The sequence below is a fragment of the Echinops telfairi genome, unplaced genomic scaffold (genome assembly GCF_000313985.2).
Source record: "Echinops telfairi isolate 266 unplaced genomic scaffold, ASM31398v2 ScPeMD7_9;HRSCAF=40, whole genome shotgun sequence".
NCBI classification, from domain to species: domain Eukaryota; kingdom Metazoa; phylum Chordata; class Mammalia; order Afrosoricida; family Tenrecidae; genus Echinops; species Echinops telfairi.
Window position 1 is genome coordinate 75250887 of NW_022103906.1, and position 18638 is coordinate 75269524.

Consider the following 18638-nt stretch of genomic DNA (forward strand, 5'->3'; position numbering starts at 1 on the left):
ACAGTGGAGCGAGGGTTCTTGATGGTTTCATCTACAGACACGATGAGGCACGCGGCCTCTGAGGCTGCCGTCAGGGCATTGACGCGCACCATCGCTGGCTCCCACACGAAGGCCTCGAAGTTGTCAGCAATGTCCTCGTTGTTGATGTCCACCCCGTACCACATGCCTCCCTGAAAGAGGAGGAAGCAATCAGAAGACAGGTCAAATGAACTGCGCCCAGAGTTCATCTTGCTTTCCTGGACATGTTAGGAATGCTCAGCCCCTAACAGTGCCACCCGAGCCTGACTTCCTGCGGGGCACCACAGTAGGAACCTGCAGATCCAGTCCAGCCCCGCCCCACCCTGCCTGTGCCCCTGAGCCCACTCACACCAATCACACAGGCACCCTGGGGCCTCTTCCAGGCAGGTGGTTGTATTTGGGGAAGCGACACCTCAGACTACCTCTGCTACTCTCATCATGGTTCTCAGGAGAAAACACCGTCACCTTTTCAAAGTACTTTCCAATCCGTACCTGGACCATAACCATACTCTAGCCCCCATTTTGTAGACAAGACACTGAAACACAGCACTACAGTGACTTGCTTAAAACCCTCCTCACATGTCGGAACATGGCAGTGCTAACCAACTAACCACTCAATGGCGTACCGTATCAGGACAGCCCTGGCCCTCAGAGGCACTGAACGTAGGTTCTGGGTTCAGTTCCGGCTCTGTCACTGGGGCTGAGCACACTCCGTCTTGGATAGCAGAGCGCGCACTGGGACCCAGCCCCAGGCCTTAAAGAGGAAGGACCCACCTGGGCATGCCGCGCGCGCAGCTTGTTGAGGATGTTTGTGGCATCGAAGCCCGCGTTGTCGCACAGCTGGCGTGGGATGATCTCCAAGGCCTTGGCATAGGCCCCGATCAGCAGCTGCTGCTTCCCGGGGATGGTCCTGGAGTAATCCCGAAGGTACTTGGAGAGCTCCATCTCAATGGCCCCACCGCCAGCCACCACAGAATCGTTCTGCAGAGACCAGACCCACCTTTAATGCCCCAGGTCAAGGCCTGGCCGTACTCACGCTGAACTAGCCCAGAAAGAGGCTGGTTCTTCATTCTGTTCCCAATTCTGACCCCAGGGAACTCAGACAAGGTCCCTGCTCACCAGCACTGTCCCAAGTTCAAGGCATTAAATCCATTCTGACTCACAACGACCCTATAGGACAGAGTAGAACTGCCCTGGAGGCTTCTGAGACTCGTTCTTTACAGGAGTAGAGAGCCTTGCCTTTTTCCCAAAGAGCAACTGGTCGTTTCAAAGTGACCTTGCCGCCCAACATGTAACCACTACTCCACCAGGGTTCCCAGCATATCCCCATCTCAGCCCAGTCAACTCAATGGCTTTCAGACCATCTTCACAGTCCTGGGGCTTGGCTGGCCTATAAGTGCCAGTCTGTGCACAGCCAACCCCACCCCACCCTATGGGCAGGGTAGCACGCTGCTTCTCAGAGCGAGGTTCTCGGGAGAAGCAGGACGCAGGGATGACAGGTAGGTCACACAGGCAGGAGCCACCACATGGACTCTGTGTCAGAGCAGAGTCACACAGTCACATTTGATGCCACAAGCCTAGTACCTTGATGGCGCGCCTGACAATCATGATGGCGTCATGCAGGGACCGCTCTGTCTCCTCCATAAACTGCTCAGCACCGCCGCGGAGGATGATCGTGCAGGTCTTGGCCTTCGGGCAGCCCGTGAAGAAATTGTACCTACAGCCACCAGGGTCAAACCCACACGTGAACTCTACGTCATCAGCCTGCTGGGCTGATCCCACCGCCAAGCCTTCCTCCGCTGAGCAGCTGCACCTCACTTGGGCCCCCAATCCCCCTGTACAGATGGTTTAGTGGGGAGTCTGGGTTTGTATCACAGAGACATAAATTATGGAAACCAGGCCTGACTCAACCACTACTCGAAATCTTTTTTTTTTTTGGGGGGAGGCAGTTAGTTGTCATGGAAATGTGACTTTACTTCTCCATCCCACACAGCTCAGCAGGCTGAAGAGTGACAAGATAGTCTCTGTCGCCACCCCGTGTAAGTACAGTCTTCTTTCACCATGCACCACCCTTAGGGGGAGGAGCTTCTTTTTAAGAAGAAAAATAATCTTAAATTTCTGAATGGGGGAATAAAAAGATTGTGTAGTCTGATTAGAGACCCAACTAACCTGTTTTTTTCTTCCTGAAACGCGTGTTCTTTCTTGGTGCCTGCCCTCCACCAGCACCCCAAAGAGCAGTGCATGCTGTATGACACCCCCACAATGTGGCAGAAGCCAGCCTCAGGTTCTACAGGGAGGGTGCAGGAAACCTGAGCCACCAGGTACCCCAGACCCTGGCTCACCTCTCGCCTCCAATCTGGGTCTCCTCGAAGACCTGGCAGCTGCCCAGCACTTCTGCAGACAGAGCGTTCACACTGGTCTGGATGGAGCCTCCGCAGGCCTGAGCAGCACAAGACGAGCAAAGCCCCCAGCAGTGAGGCCTTCCAGCAGGGCCAGAGTGCGCTCCCCATGTCCTAGCCTGAAAGGCCGCTCCCATGCCCTCTGCAGGGTGCTGTGCTCTCTCCCTTCAGCCTCAGGTGATCCTCCTTAACCACCACCCCCCGCCCCCAAGAACAGGAAACAAAAGAAAACGACAAAGCAATGTAGGGCAGGCCAGCCTAGTCAAACGGAAATGGGCCCCTGGCACTTGATTGCTGCCTCCTGCAAAGTGGAGGGCTTTGGGCCAGGAGGACTGCTTAAGGCTCAAGAAGGAAAGAAAAGACTTCGATAAGCTGGAAGCATCAGTACTTGGGCTTGAACAGCTGTCCCCAGCATGACTGCCAGGCTCCTGCAATGACCAGACCTAGCACCTGTCTTCTTCCCAATAGACCAACCACACACACTGGAGGTGGCTAGCATGCCACAGACAGGGAAAACAAAGAGCGGAGGGGGAGGAGCTGGAGTCACACGCCAACCTGACTGTGGTCTCTATCACCCCAGAGGCAAGGGGCAACCCTCAGAGCCCGGAAGTCTCCTGTGTAAGCTTGGTTACCATCATTGTTCTCTTCAGATCCTCTTCGGGCACTCGGCCAGCACAGAACATGTCCCGGTCAGCAAAGTACTGGGTGGCCACATCCCCGATAGGGAGTTTGGACAAGACGACTTTGGCTCCAGAACGATGGATCTTCTCCAGCTTGTCATAGAGAATGTCCCACTCTGCATCAACAATTGCCTGATAATCCTGCACAGAGACGCAGAGACGGGTGAGGGCCCAGCATCTATGGCAGGTGAATCAAGCACACTGAGAATTAACAAGGGTAACAGAACAGCCCTTTTTTGGGCCAAGCCAGCAAAGAAGCCCTGAGATCACTTCAGAAGCACCGAGAAGCTCCAAACCCTAAGAGGAGCATGTGCTCCGGGCTGGGAGGGGCCCCAGGAGCTAGAGTGGCACGGTGAGCACGGGCCTCCCCAGACACTGCAGCCCGTGACGCTGGGGACATGGATTTGAGGAGCACCTGAATGCTAGCCTGAGTGCCCCCGCTGGCTAGAAAAGGCTCTCACAACTGCCCTTCCCAGCCCGCCCTGGGCCACAGCAGCACATTTCAAGCATGCCTTCCCCATCCACCTTTTCTCAGGTGATGCAGGCAGGACAGAGTGAGAAGTGGGCCCACCACAGGGTGCGAGATCGGGCGGGCGGGCCTACCTCCACTGTGTGCACTCGGACCTCAGCGTTGTCCTTCTCGGCTTTCAGTTCCAGCTCCACGTTCAGCAGGGCAATCTTGGGGTTACTGTACTTTTTGGGTTGCATTTCAAACCCAGCGTAAGAGAATGTCTTCTTGAATGCAACTCCAGCGACCAGCTGGGACTCCTGTTTGAGAAAACGCACAGAGAGAAGCTCGATAGCTTCGCACCGAGGGACGGACCCTTCACTGAGTGAGCCTGAAAGAGGGGACCATTCACTCATTACTGTGACCAGGTGCTTCATTACCATAAAAGCTGGGGGGAGGGTGTCAATGACCCATTTGGGCTGTTCCTCTATGGGAAGGAAACTCATTCTGTATGCAGACACTAAGCGCAGAACCGGCCTGTGTGGGCTGTCCTGGCTCTCCAGGCCTCAACCCCTGATTCCCTAGTAGAGCTTCCTGGGTGTTGACCTCCAGAGCAAGACACCCCAGACAGCATGCTGCACTTCCGGCGGAGAACTCACTTCAAATCGTGGGACCTTTCGATGACCAAGTCATCCCCTAGCTATGTAAAGACAATAGTGGGGTCAATGGCCTGGAGGCTCATCTGGAATCGAACCTCAATACTCCCCCAAATTCCCCTTTGTGGGATTCAGACCCAAGGCCTCCTGAAGAGGGCAGAGGGAGGCCTGGGCTACATCACGATGGACAAGCCGACACCCCCAGTCAAGCAGAACACACGAAGGAAGGGGGGCTCCCAAGAGGTGAGACGTAGCATTGTGGGATCACAGAATGAGATGACTTAGAATCGCTGCCATGGGGCAGGCAGCATGGAGGGAGGAGAGGTGGTGGGCGGGCAGGAGCCAGGTGAATACAGCGTCACAGGCTCTGGTAAGGTTCGCTCATATCTTGTGGGCAAGAGGGAACCACAGAGCAGTATCATACAGGGGAGCAACTTGGGCGGGGGGGTACATCACCATGCAACAGGCAGCAGACGAGGCTGTGGGATAAAGGCTAAAGGCTAGAGGAAGAAGACCACTGCCCTGGAGGGTCTAGGAACCCACTAAGTGGAGAAACTGAGGGGACGGGCTGGCACCTGTGAGAAGTCTCAAACAGTCTGCCAAGATGACTCTAGATTTCTGATCGCAGGGACGCTAACTGATGGAGACACCCACTTGTGACAAGCGCTACATAAAATGAGAAGGTTCAGGGACAAGTGGACAAGGTGAGTTCAGTAGCAGGAAATACAGGCATGTGAGGCTCACAGGGGAGGTGAGGGTTAAAGATATGGACTAAGAGGCCCTCATGAATCCAGAGAATAAGTCAAAAACCACTGCCACCTGTTACTGAATTCTGATCACCAGGATCTTAGCATCTGGATGGATTTTGTGGATGTGGGAAAGTCTAAGGAAAACCCAGTGAGGGCTGAAGCCCCAGCTTTCTCCCCAGATGTGTTCTGATGTCTAGTTTGGTGAATGCCAACCTCTCAGAGGGTCCTGGGAGTAGGGGGCCTAGGAGAAGGAGACCCGTTACTAAAGCAATGAGTGCAGAGAACAAGGTCAACGAGCCACACAGTAGAAAGTATTTAAGTATTTAAGAAACCAGTGGCTCCAGTGGGCAAAGCTGAAGATGGAGCTCAAGTCTATACCACGAGCGGCTCCGTGGCCCTGGCCCCAGGTCTGACATGTGCTTGCCCAGGCAGGAGGAAGCAGGGAAGGGCAGTGAGAATGTACTTTGGGAAGAAACAAACAAAAACGAAGGGGTTGGCCTACCTTAGTTCAAACAAATCCCCCCCTGCCCTCTTCCCAGGCTGAGGTCATGGGAGGAGTGGGGTCCTGTGGGGCAGCAGGGGGAAAAGAGGAGCCTGAGAAGGACAAAGACAGCATGCAGGCACCACTTTCCCAATCTCCAGGGCAGGGTCTAGACAGGAGCGACTTGTCATAAAACGGAGGAGTTACAGTGGCAATGTCCAATAGAGCAGCTGTGACAGTTTTTTCCCTTTAAAAGTCATTCCTCAGTCACACTAATCGCGCTTCCAGTTGTCAACGACGATAGGTGGGCAGTGGCTACAATGGCGAGGGCAGCCACCGCTGAACAACACAGAACCAGAAGGATGGCATGAAAAACCGCAATGATGTACACGTTTACAGACGGGCAAAGCGAATCTGGAAAGCTAGCCCCACAAACAGATGCAGTGGCTGCACCTGGGTAGGAGGGCTGTAGGACAGACTGACTTTTGGCTTCAGAGCCTACTGTGGCCCCCTCCCCACCGGAGCTGCAGCCAGCTTACCTCCAGGGCTCCGCCTTGTACTTTCTTGATGCCAATCATCTTGAGCTGCAGCAAGTCATCGAGCATCATCACAGCATCAACCACCATCTTCGCGAAGAAGGCTTTCTGCTGGGAGATCAGCTTGGAGCTCAGCGCGGTCTTGGCACACTTCTCCAGCAGCTTCCTCTGCTCTCTGGGACACAGGGCAGGGCTTGCATCAGGCCTGGGGAACCCCCTTCTGCCTGATGCAGAGGCGCTTCCCTTCAACCTCTAAAATCCACCCTGCCCGACTTTACTTTCTATCTGAGGGCAGATTTCAGAGCCCCGTGGCGTAGGGGGTCCCTGTCGGGCTGCTCGCCGCAGGGCAGCAGTATGAAGCCTGGCAGAGACAGGCGTTCTGACGCTGGGGCTAGCCTCGGACTCACAGGGTCCACAGGGTTGCTGAGAGCCAGGATGGACTTGATGGCAGGGAGTTTGGGTTCTGAGGGCAGATTACTAGGCAGATGGCCACTGTGGGTCAAAGGCCTCACATGTGACAACCTTTGAATGACTGCCACAGCTTCTTTGTGCTATAAAGCCTGGGGCAAGAGCCAAGCTGCCCCAGGCCCACGTAGTGGTGTGGTCACAACCAGCTTCTGCGTGCAGTTTGGCGACAGGAAGTCAAGGCTCTGACAAAGCCCACTGCAGACTTACACTTTATCTTCTCTCTTCACAGTCACGGCGATTTCTTTGATCTTGCTAACTGCCTGCCAAAACAGAAGCCGGTGAGTCTTTCCTGCTAAAGGTGAGGCTAGAGAGGCAGGACCCTGTCTCGTACTAGTCCCTCTGTTGACTCCCACCCAGGAGTCTATAAAGCCCTGTAGTTTAAAGTCCCCCAAATTAGAACAAGCACAGGCATCTGCGTTTCGAGGACTGGGGCTGTAAGCAGCGGATAAAACTCGAGTGAAAACAAAACCAGGTCAGTGACAGGAGAGTAAGCCCAGACTCCAGTCTAACTGAATCAAGACCAGTGCACTTTATGCCTGTCAGAATGGAGGGTCTCACTTTAATGTCTGCTCCCTGCAAAGGTGACAGGAGAGGGGAAAGTTAAAACAGAGAGGCAGTCAGTGACTTGCTCTGGGTCACAGAACAAAGGGCAGAATGGCGGACAACAGAAAGCTGGGTCCAGAACTCCCGTACCAATTGGGTGGCGGTGCGGAAAGCTCGGATGATGATCTGGGGGTGCAAACCTTCCTCCACATACGGTTTCACCTGCTTGAGAAACTCCGCGGCCAGGAGGGTCACTGAGGTGGTGCCGTCGCCAACCTGGATGTGAAGGCAGCAAGCACATGCTCTTGATGGTTAGGGAAGACTCCCCTGCCCCAATACTCCATCTGGGGGCAAGCTACCCTTTGAACAGCCCATTTTAATGGGTGTCAAGGTTATTTGGCCAACAGGTCTTCACAACACGTGGGAGAAAGGTGATTGTAAGGCAGATATCCACCTCGTCTAATGGTCCTGGCCTACAAAGGCCCGGCTCCTCTCCATCCAGGACTGATGTGGACACCCAGAATGTCTCAGGAGAGGAAACCATACAGGAAAATGAACTGAGCGCTAGTTTATGACATACAAGTTACTCTTGATGTTCAAAACCACCCATGCTATCGATGCTCACAACGAGAGACCCTGCAGGAAGTGGATGCTCACAACGAGAGACCCTGCAGGAAGTGCGAGCTATTCACCGAGTGTAGAGTATGCTAATGAATAGGGGAAGGAACCATGAATTCCTTCTGAATTTTTCCAAGCACATATTCCTTGTACAGTTATACTTTTATACAGGAGCAACATTTGAGCGAAAAGCTAAGGAGCTAGTGGGCCTGTGCCCCACCCTTCACTGCACACATACACTTGCGCCTCCTACCTCAGCGTCTTGGGACTTGGCAATGTCTACTAAAGTCTTTGCTGCAGGATGGACAACATCAAGGAGTTTCAGAATTGTGGCTCCATCATTCGAAATTGTTGCTTTGCCTTCAAAGATACAAACATCAAGTCAACATTTTAAAGTCCTTTCTTAAGATCTGCCTTCCAGTTGGACCTTGAGGTTCGCAGTCCAACGCTTCCCCAAAAGTGTACCATTGTAACCAGGAAAATGTTGGAAGCAAACACTTCAGGGGTGGCACACCGACAAAGGAGACCACCAACCTCCCCGCAGGTGGCTCCGTCACTCACCTCGCCCATCCACGATGAGCTTGTCCATGCCCCGAGGGCCCAGGGTGGTCCGCACAGCCTCGGCGATCACCTGGCAGGCGCTGATGTTACTCACGAGCTGGGGGATGCCCTGGGAGCTGTCTGTCCCCTCTTTCAACAGGATAACTGGGGTGGGCTGGAGGAGGAGAAATAACCAGTGCCTTTTAACGGGCTCGAGTTTAACAGAATTCATTGAGGTTCTTTGAAAAAACACACTCCCCATGCTCCACCATATTCATTTCCCAACCAACCGCAACCTTGCCCAGACCACAGCTCCCCTGCAGCTGTGGCAGAAAGGAAATGGTTTGAGAAGCACTGATCGACCGATGTCTCCTAACTGAATGTGGAGGTCCTGGAAAACTTGGCAACAGCCAAAGGTGTGAGCATATATCAGCCAAAAAACCAATCGAAACCAAAGGAGCACTTGCCTGTCTTGCAAAGTTCTCGAGTGAAAAGGGTTCACAGGGGAGCAGCCCTGATTGAGACTAAGAGAACAACGTATGATGTCCCCTGCTCCCCAGTGCCCAGGTAAACTAAGGAGCCTGGGTGCTAGCCCTGGGAGGGCTTAATCTGCACATCTGCCTCAGAGACCCTGGGAAGATAGGGAAGGGCTGCTGGCTGCGGGGGCCGTGCTCCGAGAGCGTTGCTCCCGTGACCATTCTTCACACCACGCTCAAGTTTTCAGAGACAAGCCAGGTGCTCTTTCCAATCAGAGCTCCCAACAAATTTTTATATGTGTGAACCAGAACATAGTAGGGTAAATATTATTTTTAAATTTCTGGTAATTCTGTGTTGTCAGTAGACTGATTCTGTCTTTGCAGTACTCCAAATCATGTTGAAAGCTGCGGTCCTCGCCTACTCCGAGGGGTACTTCCCGGGGCTGGGCAGGGCCCACAGGGCTGCTTCAACCTAGTAACTCCCTGCCTCAAGGCCCTACAGGGCAGAGAACAGCCGCCCCATCTTTGTCCTGCTGAGTGGCTAGTGTTTCCAACGACCTTGATGGCAGGCCAACAAGTAAATCCACCACATCCCCAGGGCTCCTAACCTAAAAATGAGCACGCCAGGAGCCATGGCCAGCAACCCACAGGGCTGGTTGGCTCCACAGTGGTTCAAAGGCTCAGTGGTTCATTCAGCCAGCACCGCTGGAGGGGACCCAGTTGACAAGCAGCTCACAGAGGGTAGGTCAGGGAAGAGTTTAGATTGATTTCTACCATGAAGAAAAGTCCGGAAAGACTTTAAGCAGAGGAATGACAGAGCCTGGTCTGTATTTAAAAACAACTAACACAAGCAAAGAGAGCTTAGGAGGAAAGTGAGACAAGGTAGAATACACGAAACACCTTTTTTTACTAGAAGGATGCCCACGTGCTCTAGAGTAAGAGACTGGGGACAAGGAGGGGTGGGCACTCTGGACTACTACCACTTCTTATTTTACAAGTTTAATAACACATGTACTTAAAATGCAACTTATGAAATGCTTAATCTGCTGATTCAGGAGCCTAAGGTGATGGTGGGCAGCTGCCCACTTGCTACACCAGCAGAGCAAGACCAAGGCCCTCCCTCCCATGCCCTTCGCTTCAGTCACCCAAGGGGCTCACTCGCAGCCCTGGGACCACATGACCAGGAAGGCTGGAAGTAGGCCTGCCAGCCCATCCCTGAGCAGGGTATCCCCACATGGGGCAGTGTCGCTGGATGGGGCAGGTGGGCTCTGGAAGGGGCTGATGGTAGCAGACAGGGTGTTGCCTGCAGGTGGGGAGCACCCATATTGAATAGGCCGATAAGGGCTGGTCACCAGGCCTGGACCCCCAGCTCCTTTGGTCATCAGAGTCGTGGCTCATGGGAAGTGGTTAGCTAGGTCTGAGGCCTGGGTCACTGTACTACTTGTTTTTGTTTTGCTTCAATTTTTTCCTAATGAATACACCATATGTTGCCCATTAAAGATTTCTAAAAAGAATGCCTGTCAGGCGACCCCCTTAAACCTGGGGCCAGGCATAGCACTTTGGACACTTTCCTTTGGAGTGTCCACTTGTGGTGGCAAGAAGAGCCCTGTGCCTATGCCAGCATTCTTTCTTGCCCCTAAGCTGGCCCAGTGCTCGACACCTCCTGTCATGAACCAACTCCACTGTCTCCCAGGCCTGGTAAACCATTCCTTACGGCGCCTCCAGTCTTCTCGGGTGAGGTCAGCACTGGCCTGGATAGATGATCACACTTTAAATAAGAAACCAACGTGAGACTCAATCCCTCCTTACCACCCCCAATGGGATCTTGCCCCCACTCACCCCAGCAGCTGGCTTCTCCCCAGCTTTTCTCGGCTCTGCTTCACCCCACCTTAAAGCTGCTGCTGAGCCCATCTCAACCCCTGGAGAGCCCATCTGAGTGTGCAGGGTGCAGCTGCTCCCTGGGGTATTCTAGGCTGGGGCTTTTCGAAAGCCCTGTCTTCTCCGGGGCCTCAGGGTAGGCTCGAACCCTGAACCTTTCAGCTAGTCATCTCAACTGTTTGTCCCACTCAGGGCCTCCATTTGAAATGGTAGTCCGGTTTCCACCAGAGCCACTTTCCTAACACCAAGACCAGCAATTCCCTAGAGCCCCAGGTTTCCCAAGGAGTTTCTCCTTCAGTGGCGAGCCCGAGAACCCAACCAGGCGATGCTGTGACTCCCTTCACTTAGCTTCGCATCCATCTATCGTAACAAAAGAGGGCCCCCAAAGGTAAACGATAGTATCCACCACTTCTAGAATGGCTGGCTTTGGCCATCCATGGAGCAGCATTCAGCAGTTTGGGGTGGTAACATTTCAACTGTGATATGTATTAGAGGGTGTGTGTGTAGTGTAGTTCAGTGATAGATACAATTGTTGTCCAGGTTAAATTCGCGACGATGCACCTCATGTGCAGCTACCACCAATTTGTCAGTGGAGACTTACCATGATGACAAACAGGTTTCAGCAGAACTTCCGGATCAAGGAAAACTAGGAAGAAAGGCCTGGCAATCTGCTTCCGAAAATCAACAAGAGAAATGCTGTGGATCATAACCACGCTAAAAAACTTCACCACCATCAAGTCGATGCCGACTCATAGAGACCCTATAGGAACCACCCCTGTGAGTTTCCGAGACTGCAACTCTTCACCGGAGTAGAAAGCCCCACCTTTCCCCCGTATGGATCATAACGAGCAGTTAAAACCATCGCGCACAAGGTCATCAGCAGGAGCCAGGGCCAACAACTAATATCACATACTAAAACTGCAAGTTCAGGGACATAAAAGTACTGGCTTATTTCTGTGAAGAGCTGAGAGCATGGTTAATGCTAAATTCTTAGGGTGACACAAGGGCGGGGAAGCAGCCAAGGGCTTTACGATTCGATTCGTAGAACCTGAGGGCGGCCCAGGCCTGGGTTGCATTTTGTTCTGTTGTAACAGGGTTGTTGAGAGTTGGAACCAACTGGCCAGCATCAACAACAACAAAATGGCAGGGGAGCGACCCCGTGGAGAAGCAGGACCTGAAAAAGTCAAGCGGCACCAAGCTGGATCGGTCGGTCCTCTCTATGCATTCCCCGGGCTCAGGACTGTTCTGAAACGCCCAGCGTCTGTCCTTACGCTACCACCTAGCCTCCTTCACTTTGACTTCTCCAGTAAAGGAACAGCAGAATCCAGCAATATGCCTAGGGTTTCATGAAAGGCTCAGGAATTGTAGCTTACTGACCTTCCTCCTTATCTTCCTTGAGGACCTTCATTACACTTGATGGTGTATGAAACGTGTTTATAGGCCGCCCTGTGCTAATCCCCACAAAGGCAAGGGAGTGACATCCTGTATAAGCTGTACAGCACTCACAGGACTTTAGTTTTGTGGAACCCTCTTACTATTCTAAGGCCTCTAAAATATTCTAAACCACTGGTTCTCAACCTGTGGGTTGCGACCCCTTTGGGGGTCGAATGACCTGTTTCACAGGGGTCGCCCAATTTATAACTAGCAAAATCACAGTTATGAAGTAGCAATGAAAATAATTTTATGGTTGGGGGGGCCACCACAACATGAGGAAGTGTATGAAAGGGTCTTGGCATTAGGAAGGTTGAGAACCACGGTCCTAGACCAATGTGATAGTGACAGGATTCCTGGCAGCCTTAGCAGCTGGATGGAAAGCAGGGCAGAAGCAAGCAACTGCTCAGTTCAAAAAAAAAAAAAGTTTGCTGAGTGCTTACTAGAAGCTAGACCTGGCTCTAAGCACTTTATATATGTAAATTCGTTCATGTAATCCTATTAACAATGCATATTATTAATTACTTTACCTTCTAGCTGACCAAGGACCAGAAATTAAGCAATATGCTTAATGTCACACGGCTGGTAAGTGGAAAAACTGAGTTATGAAAACCGAGGCATTCAATATGGTTCGAAAACCCTCCCAACTATTACACCATGCAGCCTCTGTCCAGAGAGCGAAGGGATAGTGGTAATTGTGGGGGAGGGCATTGGAGGCTCAAATCGGGAAACGGGTTGCAGATAAAACTCTAGATTCCTCCCATCTTGGGCACACAACCCTGTATGCATAGGGCATGTGGCAGCGGAAACCTGTCGGCAAAGTACAGAGGGCACTTCGTCGGAAAGATCCAAAAGGATGCGTGAACTGCCAGGTTCTCTGAATGTTGCCAGCAAATGCCTTCTTAGGTGCTGACCCTGCTCAAACAGCACCTCAGTAGACACTACCCAAGTTTGACACCATGGACGGTACCTGCAGCTGCCAGGTGGAGAGAATTGGGGCGGGGTGGGAGTGGGAGAGGGAAGCTCCAGGACTCACTAGCTCCAGATTCTAAGAACCTACTCCGGGCTAAGGGCCAACTAGAAAAGTACGGGTCACAACAGGAGATGCAGATAGGGCAGGGGTCTGGGCCCGGGTCTTTCCGCGGTGTCCCACTTTGGCTGAGGGGCTGCAGCTCGCCGCGCCGAGCTGAGCCCGGTACATTCAGAAGCCATTAAAGATGCATTCACTTGATAAATGGACGAATGCGTAAATGAATGAAAATACGAGCGGATGCATCGGTTTCCACTTAAGCCGCCCCAGGTAGGCTGGGGTCAGTAACTGGCCCCAGAGAGAAGCCCTGGGCTCAGCCACTAAGGTCCCCGTGCTGCCTCTACTCGTTCTCGGAAGCGCACAGCGTCATTACACCCGGTAGCCTCAGGGGCGGCCGCCTCCTAGTCATGCCGCCGACCGCATTAAGTACGCCCAACCCGCACTCCTTCCACGTAGGCCCCCGTTGGGGGTACCCCAAAATCGGGGTCTCCGATATGGGCCAGCGACCCCGAAGCACCTTGGGACTTGTAGTCCTCAGCCTGCCCGGCCGGACCCTTCCCTAGAGCCCCACGACATCCTCGCCAACGGTCCCTGCTCCGTGCGCTGAGCGAGCCAGGCCTCGATGGGCCGGGGTCGCCCACAGGCTAGGGTCGGGGTGGAGACGAAGTAGGAGGCAGGGAGGGCCCTATGGGATGGGTCCCAGTTAAGCAGTGCCAGCCAAGACCTGGATGGCGACGGATACGCGAGATGCGACTCACCATCATTTTGTATAGCTTATCTAGTGCACCGCTCTTCCTCCTCTCTTCTCTAGGTCCCGGTCCTCCAGCAATCCCACAATGCCCCGCGCCGGAGAAATCCCCAGAAGCTTTGCCCGGCCGTTATGCTAGGAGGAAACGGACAGGTCACTTCCGGCACTCTATGGTTCAGTACCACCGAGTCGGCAGAGGTAGAAGGGCCAGAGGCTGGGCCTCCGGGGGTGCTCTGGTTCCCGCAAGGAGAAGTGCTGTCGAACCATCACTGGATTCTGGTCGTGTGATTTTTTTTTCCTCTTGGAACATCCGTATTCCCACCGCGTCATCTTCTAATCCTGTTTCCACCCTATTCCCCACTGGACGCCAGACCAAGGAACGCCAAAAAGCGCATGCATTTCTTGAATGCTAACGGTGGGATGGACCTGTATGCTAAGTAAGCACTTTAAGGGAATGATCTCCCCTCATCACCCTATTGCTTTGGTACGGTTATTATCCCAGTCTTATACATTTCAGAGATGTCAGGAAATGGTTCCTCATTCACTGGTGCACACAGTGATAGCGAAGCGGAGTGGGAACTTGGCCCCAAGACCCGTTTTCTGGCCAGAGCCTCGCGGCTGGGGCGAATTCGGGCCGCGTTCCCAGCATCTACAGAGGAGAGCGGGTCTTGAACCCCGAACCAAGAGCGGAGGCCCGCTTGGGCGTTAGACCGGTGCCTTTCCGGGGAGGCGGGGCGGGCTGGAGGAAAGCAAAGCGGCATACTCGCGCCTGGGAGAGTGCAAAGAAAGGGTAGGTGTGTGAAGCTGCTGGGAGAGGGTCTGGCCCACGTCCCCGATGCTCTCAGGCAGGACTTTCGAGAGGCCGAAACGAGTCCCGCAGGGTGCCCACGCCCTCCCTGTCCGCCAGGCCCGCCCACCAGTCGGAGAAGCCAGGAAAGCTCCAATCAAAACTGAGAAATTCAAGGGCGGGGCTGAAGTGAAGGCGGGCTTTTGCTGGTCAGAGTTTTAGCCAATCAGACCTCAGCCCCACTTCTCTTGGCCAGTAGGAAGTGGGCTACGGCGCAAAGTATGTTTATATGAGCAGGCGTCAGAGCCAATCGGCCGTGGGTCTCATTTCCGTCAGCCAACGAGCGCCGGGAGCGGGTCTGTGGGCGGGCGGGCGGCCGGAGCATCTGTCAGCCTGAAGTCGGGAGGGGGACCCGCGGCTGGGCGCTGGGAGAAAACGAAGAGCTGGGCCGGGCCCTGGAAATGGTCCGTGGGGCCGCGGGCTGGTGGTGTCTCGTGCTCTGGTTCCCCGCGTGCGTCGCGTCCCACGGTGAGCAACGGGCGGGACTGTGCGGCGGGGCAGGCCGTTCAGCTTGCGCGCGTCTCGGGCCGGGGGCCACGGGTCACCTTGGGGACCCCGCGAGTTCGGGGCAGGACAGGTGCAGGGACAGATGGCTGGGGTGGGCAGGTTCAAGTCCCCAAGGATAGGTGCTGGGCACAGCCTGAGGCGGGCTCGAGTCCTTTGGCCCCTACGTTGAAGCAGGACCCATTGCCCAACACTAGTACCTACCAGGACAACTGGAAAATACAAGCTGGATACACACACACACACACACACACACACACACATACAATTTGCACCTACACAGTCACATGTCTGCTTACATGTAGGTAAACACATATATGTATATGAGAGTAAGTAAAAAGTATTGCTACACAAATAATAGAAACGGTATTCGGTAAACAGAAGAACAGAGAGACTGTATGCAGACAAAATCTTTATTCTCATATTTAAGAAACCAGGAGGCCAGGATTCTGGGTGGAGGGAGGCCTTTCACACTTGTTAGAGCTGAGTCCCAACCACATTCTCATAACCAAAATGAATCCCCAAAATATCCTCCCATAATAGTGCTGCCTTAAAGTTACCTCTCACAAGCACGTGGCTACTTGCTATCTGGCTGGCAGCTTTATCAATAGGAGAGGACAGGTTGCAATTGCTCTCCCTGCTCAAGGGAGTCACTCCCCCTTACCTGCCTCCAGCACTGGTGTTAGGTTACTCCCCCAGTGAGCTCGGGGACCTTCAGGGTTAGGGTATAGATCATTTTGTTAAGGATGTGGTTACCTACAGTTAGAGGGGCTTGCATGTCCCAAGAGTATTTAAAGTGGTGTGAGAATACAATCGCTTTCTGCTCGGGCCTGGTTCCTGAAGCCATGGCAGAGGTGAGCACCCCAAAACTTTTGTCTCATAATTTTTAACATTAAATCATTCTACTGGGGGCTCTTACAGCTCTTATCACAATCCATACATTCATCCATTGTGTCAAGCACATTTGTACAGATGTTGCCATCATTTTCAAAGCATTTTCTTTCTACTTGAGCCCTTGATATCAGCTCATTTTCCTCTCCCTCCTTCATGAACCCTTGACAAATTAGAAATTATTTTCTTATCTTATATTGTCCGCTGTCTCCCTTCACCCACTTTTCTGTTGTTCATCCCCCTGGGAGGAGGTTCTATGTCGATCCTTGTGATTCACTCCACCTTTCTCTCCCCACCTTCCCCTTCCCCTCCTGGTATCTCTATTCTCATTGATGGTCCTGAGGAGTTTATCTATCCTGGGTTCCCTGTGTTGCAGGCTCTTACCTATAGCTGTACATGTTTCGGTCTAGTCAGATTTGTAAGATAGAATTGAAGTCATAACAGTGGGGGGAGGAAGCATTAAGGAACTAGAGAAAAGCTGTATGTTTAATCGGTCCTATGCTACACCCTGACTGGATTGTCTTCCTTGTGACTCTTACACTTACAGAAGGGTCACAGATGGACTTTGGGTCTCCACATCCCCCCCCCACACACACACACACACTCACATTGGTATGATTTTGTTCTAGGTCTTAGATGTCTGATACCTGATCCCATCGACACCTCATGATCACACAGGCTGGTGTGCTTCTTCCATGTGGGCTTCGTTGCTTCTCAGATAAGATGGCCATTTATCTTTAAGCTTTTAACCCCAGATGCTATATCTTTTGATAGCTGAGCACCATCAGCTTTCTTTACATTTGCTTATGCACCAATTCTTGTCTTCAGTGATCATGTTGGGAAGGTGAGCATCACAAAATGCCAGATTATAACAAAGTTCTTGTGTTGAGGGAGTACTTGGGAGTTGAGGCCCAATGCCCTTCTGCTACCTTTAATATTTAACATATAAATTTAAGTACATAGATCTATTTCCCTAGCATTATACTTACATATATACATGCCTGTATTTAAATCTCTATAACATCCTTTGCTCCCTAGTTCTTTCCTCTATTTCCTTTTACTTTCCTCTTGTCCCACTATCATGTTCAGCCTTCATTTGGGTTTCAGCAATTCCTGTTACATTGCCCTTGATTAAGCCCCACTAGGCACACCCTTCTCTCCATCGATTTTAGCTCACTTGTTATTCCCTTGTCCCTGGGTTGGTTGAAACTGGAGCCACAGTGCAGGAATTGTGCCTGATCTGACCAGACACTGGGGCGAAACATTAAGGGCATTCACAGAGCAGCAAGGGGAGCAAAGCAATGAAGTCCCCGGGGAAATACAAGAAATAAGACTTTGGGGACAGAGTGTGGCACCCCATCAGACTCCACCAGAAAACACTCCTAAAGGTCAAAACAGACCTAGAACTATTTATAGGCTTTTCCTTTTTTGTCATTGGCTCTCTTCTTTTTGGCTGTTGGTTTTGGCTTCCTTTGTTGTTTTGTTTGGCTTTGCCTGGTTTTTATGCTTATTAATGTCTCTGCATGTCTATCTAGGTAAGATAGGGGGGAATCAACAATTCGGAGAAGAAAACAAAGGGACGGACGGTTCCGGGGGACAAGGGAGAAGGGGGAGGTGGAGGAAAGGGTGTGTCAACTCTCGTAATTTCGTCCCTTTAATTACACAACCATCTCTTAGGACCCGTCCAGATGTAAGGTTGGATCTTAAACCTTTATTAAACAAAAACATCAAATTATGAAGCTGTTGCTTCTCAACATAACCCCACCAAGGTCTATCCATGTCTGAAGGGGTTCTTTCCATCTCTCTAACCCTTTCTGGAAGGGTTCTGTACTCTGCAATTTAGACCACATCAAAATGGCAGTAGTCTTTAAGGATTTAAACTGTCTTCCTTTTATATGCTCTCTGAGTTGGGGAAATGAAAATTATGTCTAAAGAGACGGATCAGGGCTAGAGAGTGGATGGAGTAAGGTTTCCCAAGAAAATTCTCGTAAGATAGTCTTCCAACCCGCAAAGCAAGAGCAGGTGAGGGGGGACTCCTCTGTGAAATTGTTCTGGGTTTCTTCTCACCAACCAGGTTTTCTGTTTCTGAAAACTTCTCCCGAATAAGCACTGCGATCACCTGTGACTTTTGAGAAAAACCTATCAGAATCAAGAGCTATAGGCTTCAGAGTTGCCTTGAATGCAACCGGCCCAGCAGAGCCCCTTGGAAACTGCAGTTAGTTTGAAGGATCTTTAGGGAGCAGCCCTCATATGACAAACAGTATACTACTGTGGAATGTACCTGTAGCCCTCCACGGATCACAAAGACATGTTTCAACATGGTTGTTTGTTTGGAGTAGCCAAGCATGTACGAGCTGGAACCCTCGAGTTGCTCATTTACACTCAGGTGCGCACACACACACACACACACACACACGCTCATTCTACAAGGGGCTTCAAAATCTTAATGGAAAAGAAGATTGAAACAGAAAACGCCCACACACTTTTGAAGTCTACACAAACTTCAGTTTACCCAGAGAACAGATGCAGGGATTAAGGCAAGGAAATGGGAGGTGAAAGGAAGGGGAGGGAGGCTATCATGAATCCAGGGAGGCTTGCCAGAGTGCATCAGGGGTCAATCCATGGTTCTCACTTGCAGGGCACAAGGCCAAGTGCCCAGCCAATGGACCACTCCTTGGTAGCAATGATTTAGACAGT

At 52.1% G+C, this 18638-nt stretch overlaps 2 protein-coding genes across 3 annotated transcripts in view; one reads left to right on the top strand and one right to left on the bottom strand.

The window, feature by feature from the left end:
• Positions 1-13812, bottom strand: part of CCT7 (chaperonin containing TCP1 subunit 7) — a 19620-nt gene extending 5808 nt beyond the window's left edge. The window contains exons 1-12 of the mRNA XM_013004846.2: positions 13710-13812; positions 8158-8311; positions 7850-7956; positions 7129-7254; positions 6643-6695; positions 5971-6142; positions 3701-3865; positions 3050-3238; positions 2361-2458; positions 1603-1735; positions 793-999; positions 3-170 (exon numbers count right to left, since the gene is read on the bottom strand). Coding sequence (XP_012860300.1) covers positions 3-170; positions 793-999; positions 1603-1735; positions 2361-2458; positions 3050-3238; positions 3701-3865; positions 5971-6142; positions 6643-6695; positions 7129-7254; positions 7850-7956; positions 8158-8311; positions 13710-13715 — 1578 coding nt within the window. The 5' untranslated portion in view covers positions 13716-13812. The remainder of the gene's footprint in view (positions 1-2; positions 171-792; positions 1000-1602; positions 1736-2360; positions 2459-3049; positions 3239-3700; positions 3866-5970; positions 6143-6642; positions 6696-7128; positions 7255-7849; positions 7957-8157; positions 8312-13709) is intronic.
• Positions 13813-13975: 163 nt separating this feature from the next.
• The window catches only part of PRADC1 (protease associated domain containing 1), a 7570-nt gene continuing 2907 nt past the window's right edge, over positions 13976-18638 (top strand). Inside the window, exon 1 of one of the 2 annotated variants that reach the window (XM_045286685.1) lies at positions 13976-14136. In XM_045286685.1, the coding sequence (XP_045142620.1) occupies positions 14106-14136 (31 nt within the window). In that variant the 5' untranslated portion in view covers positions 13976-14105. Of the gene's footprint in view, positions 14137-14905; positions 15015-18638 lie in introns of those variants that run through there. The other variant, XM_045286683.1, reaches the window with a different exon arrangement.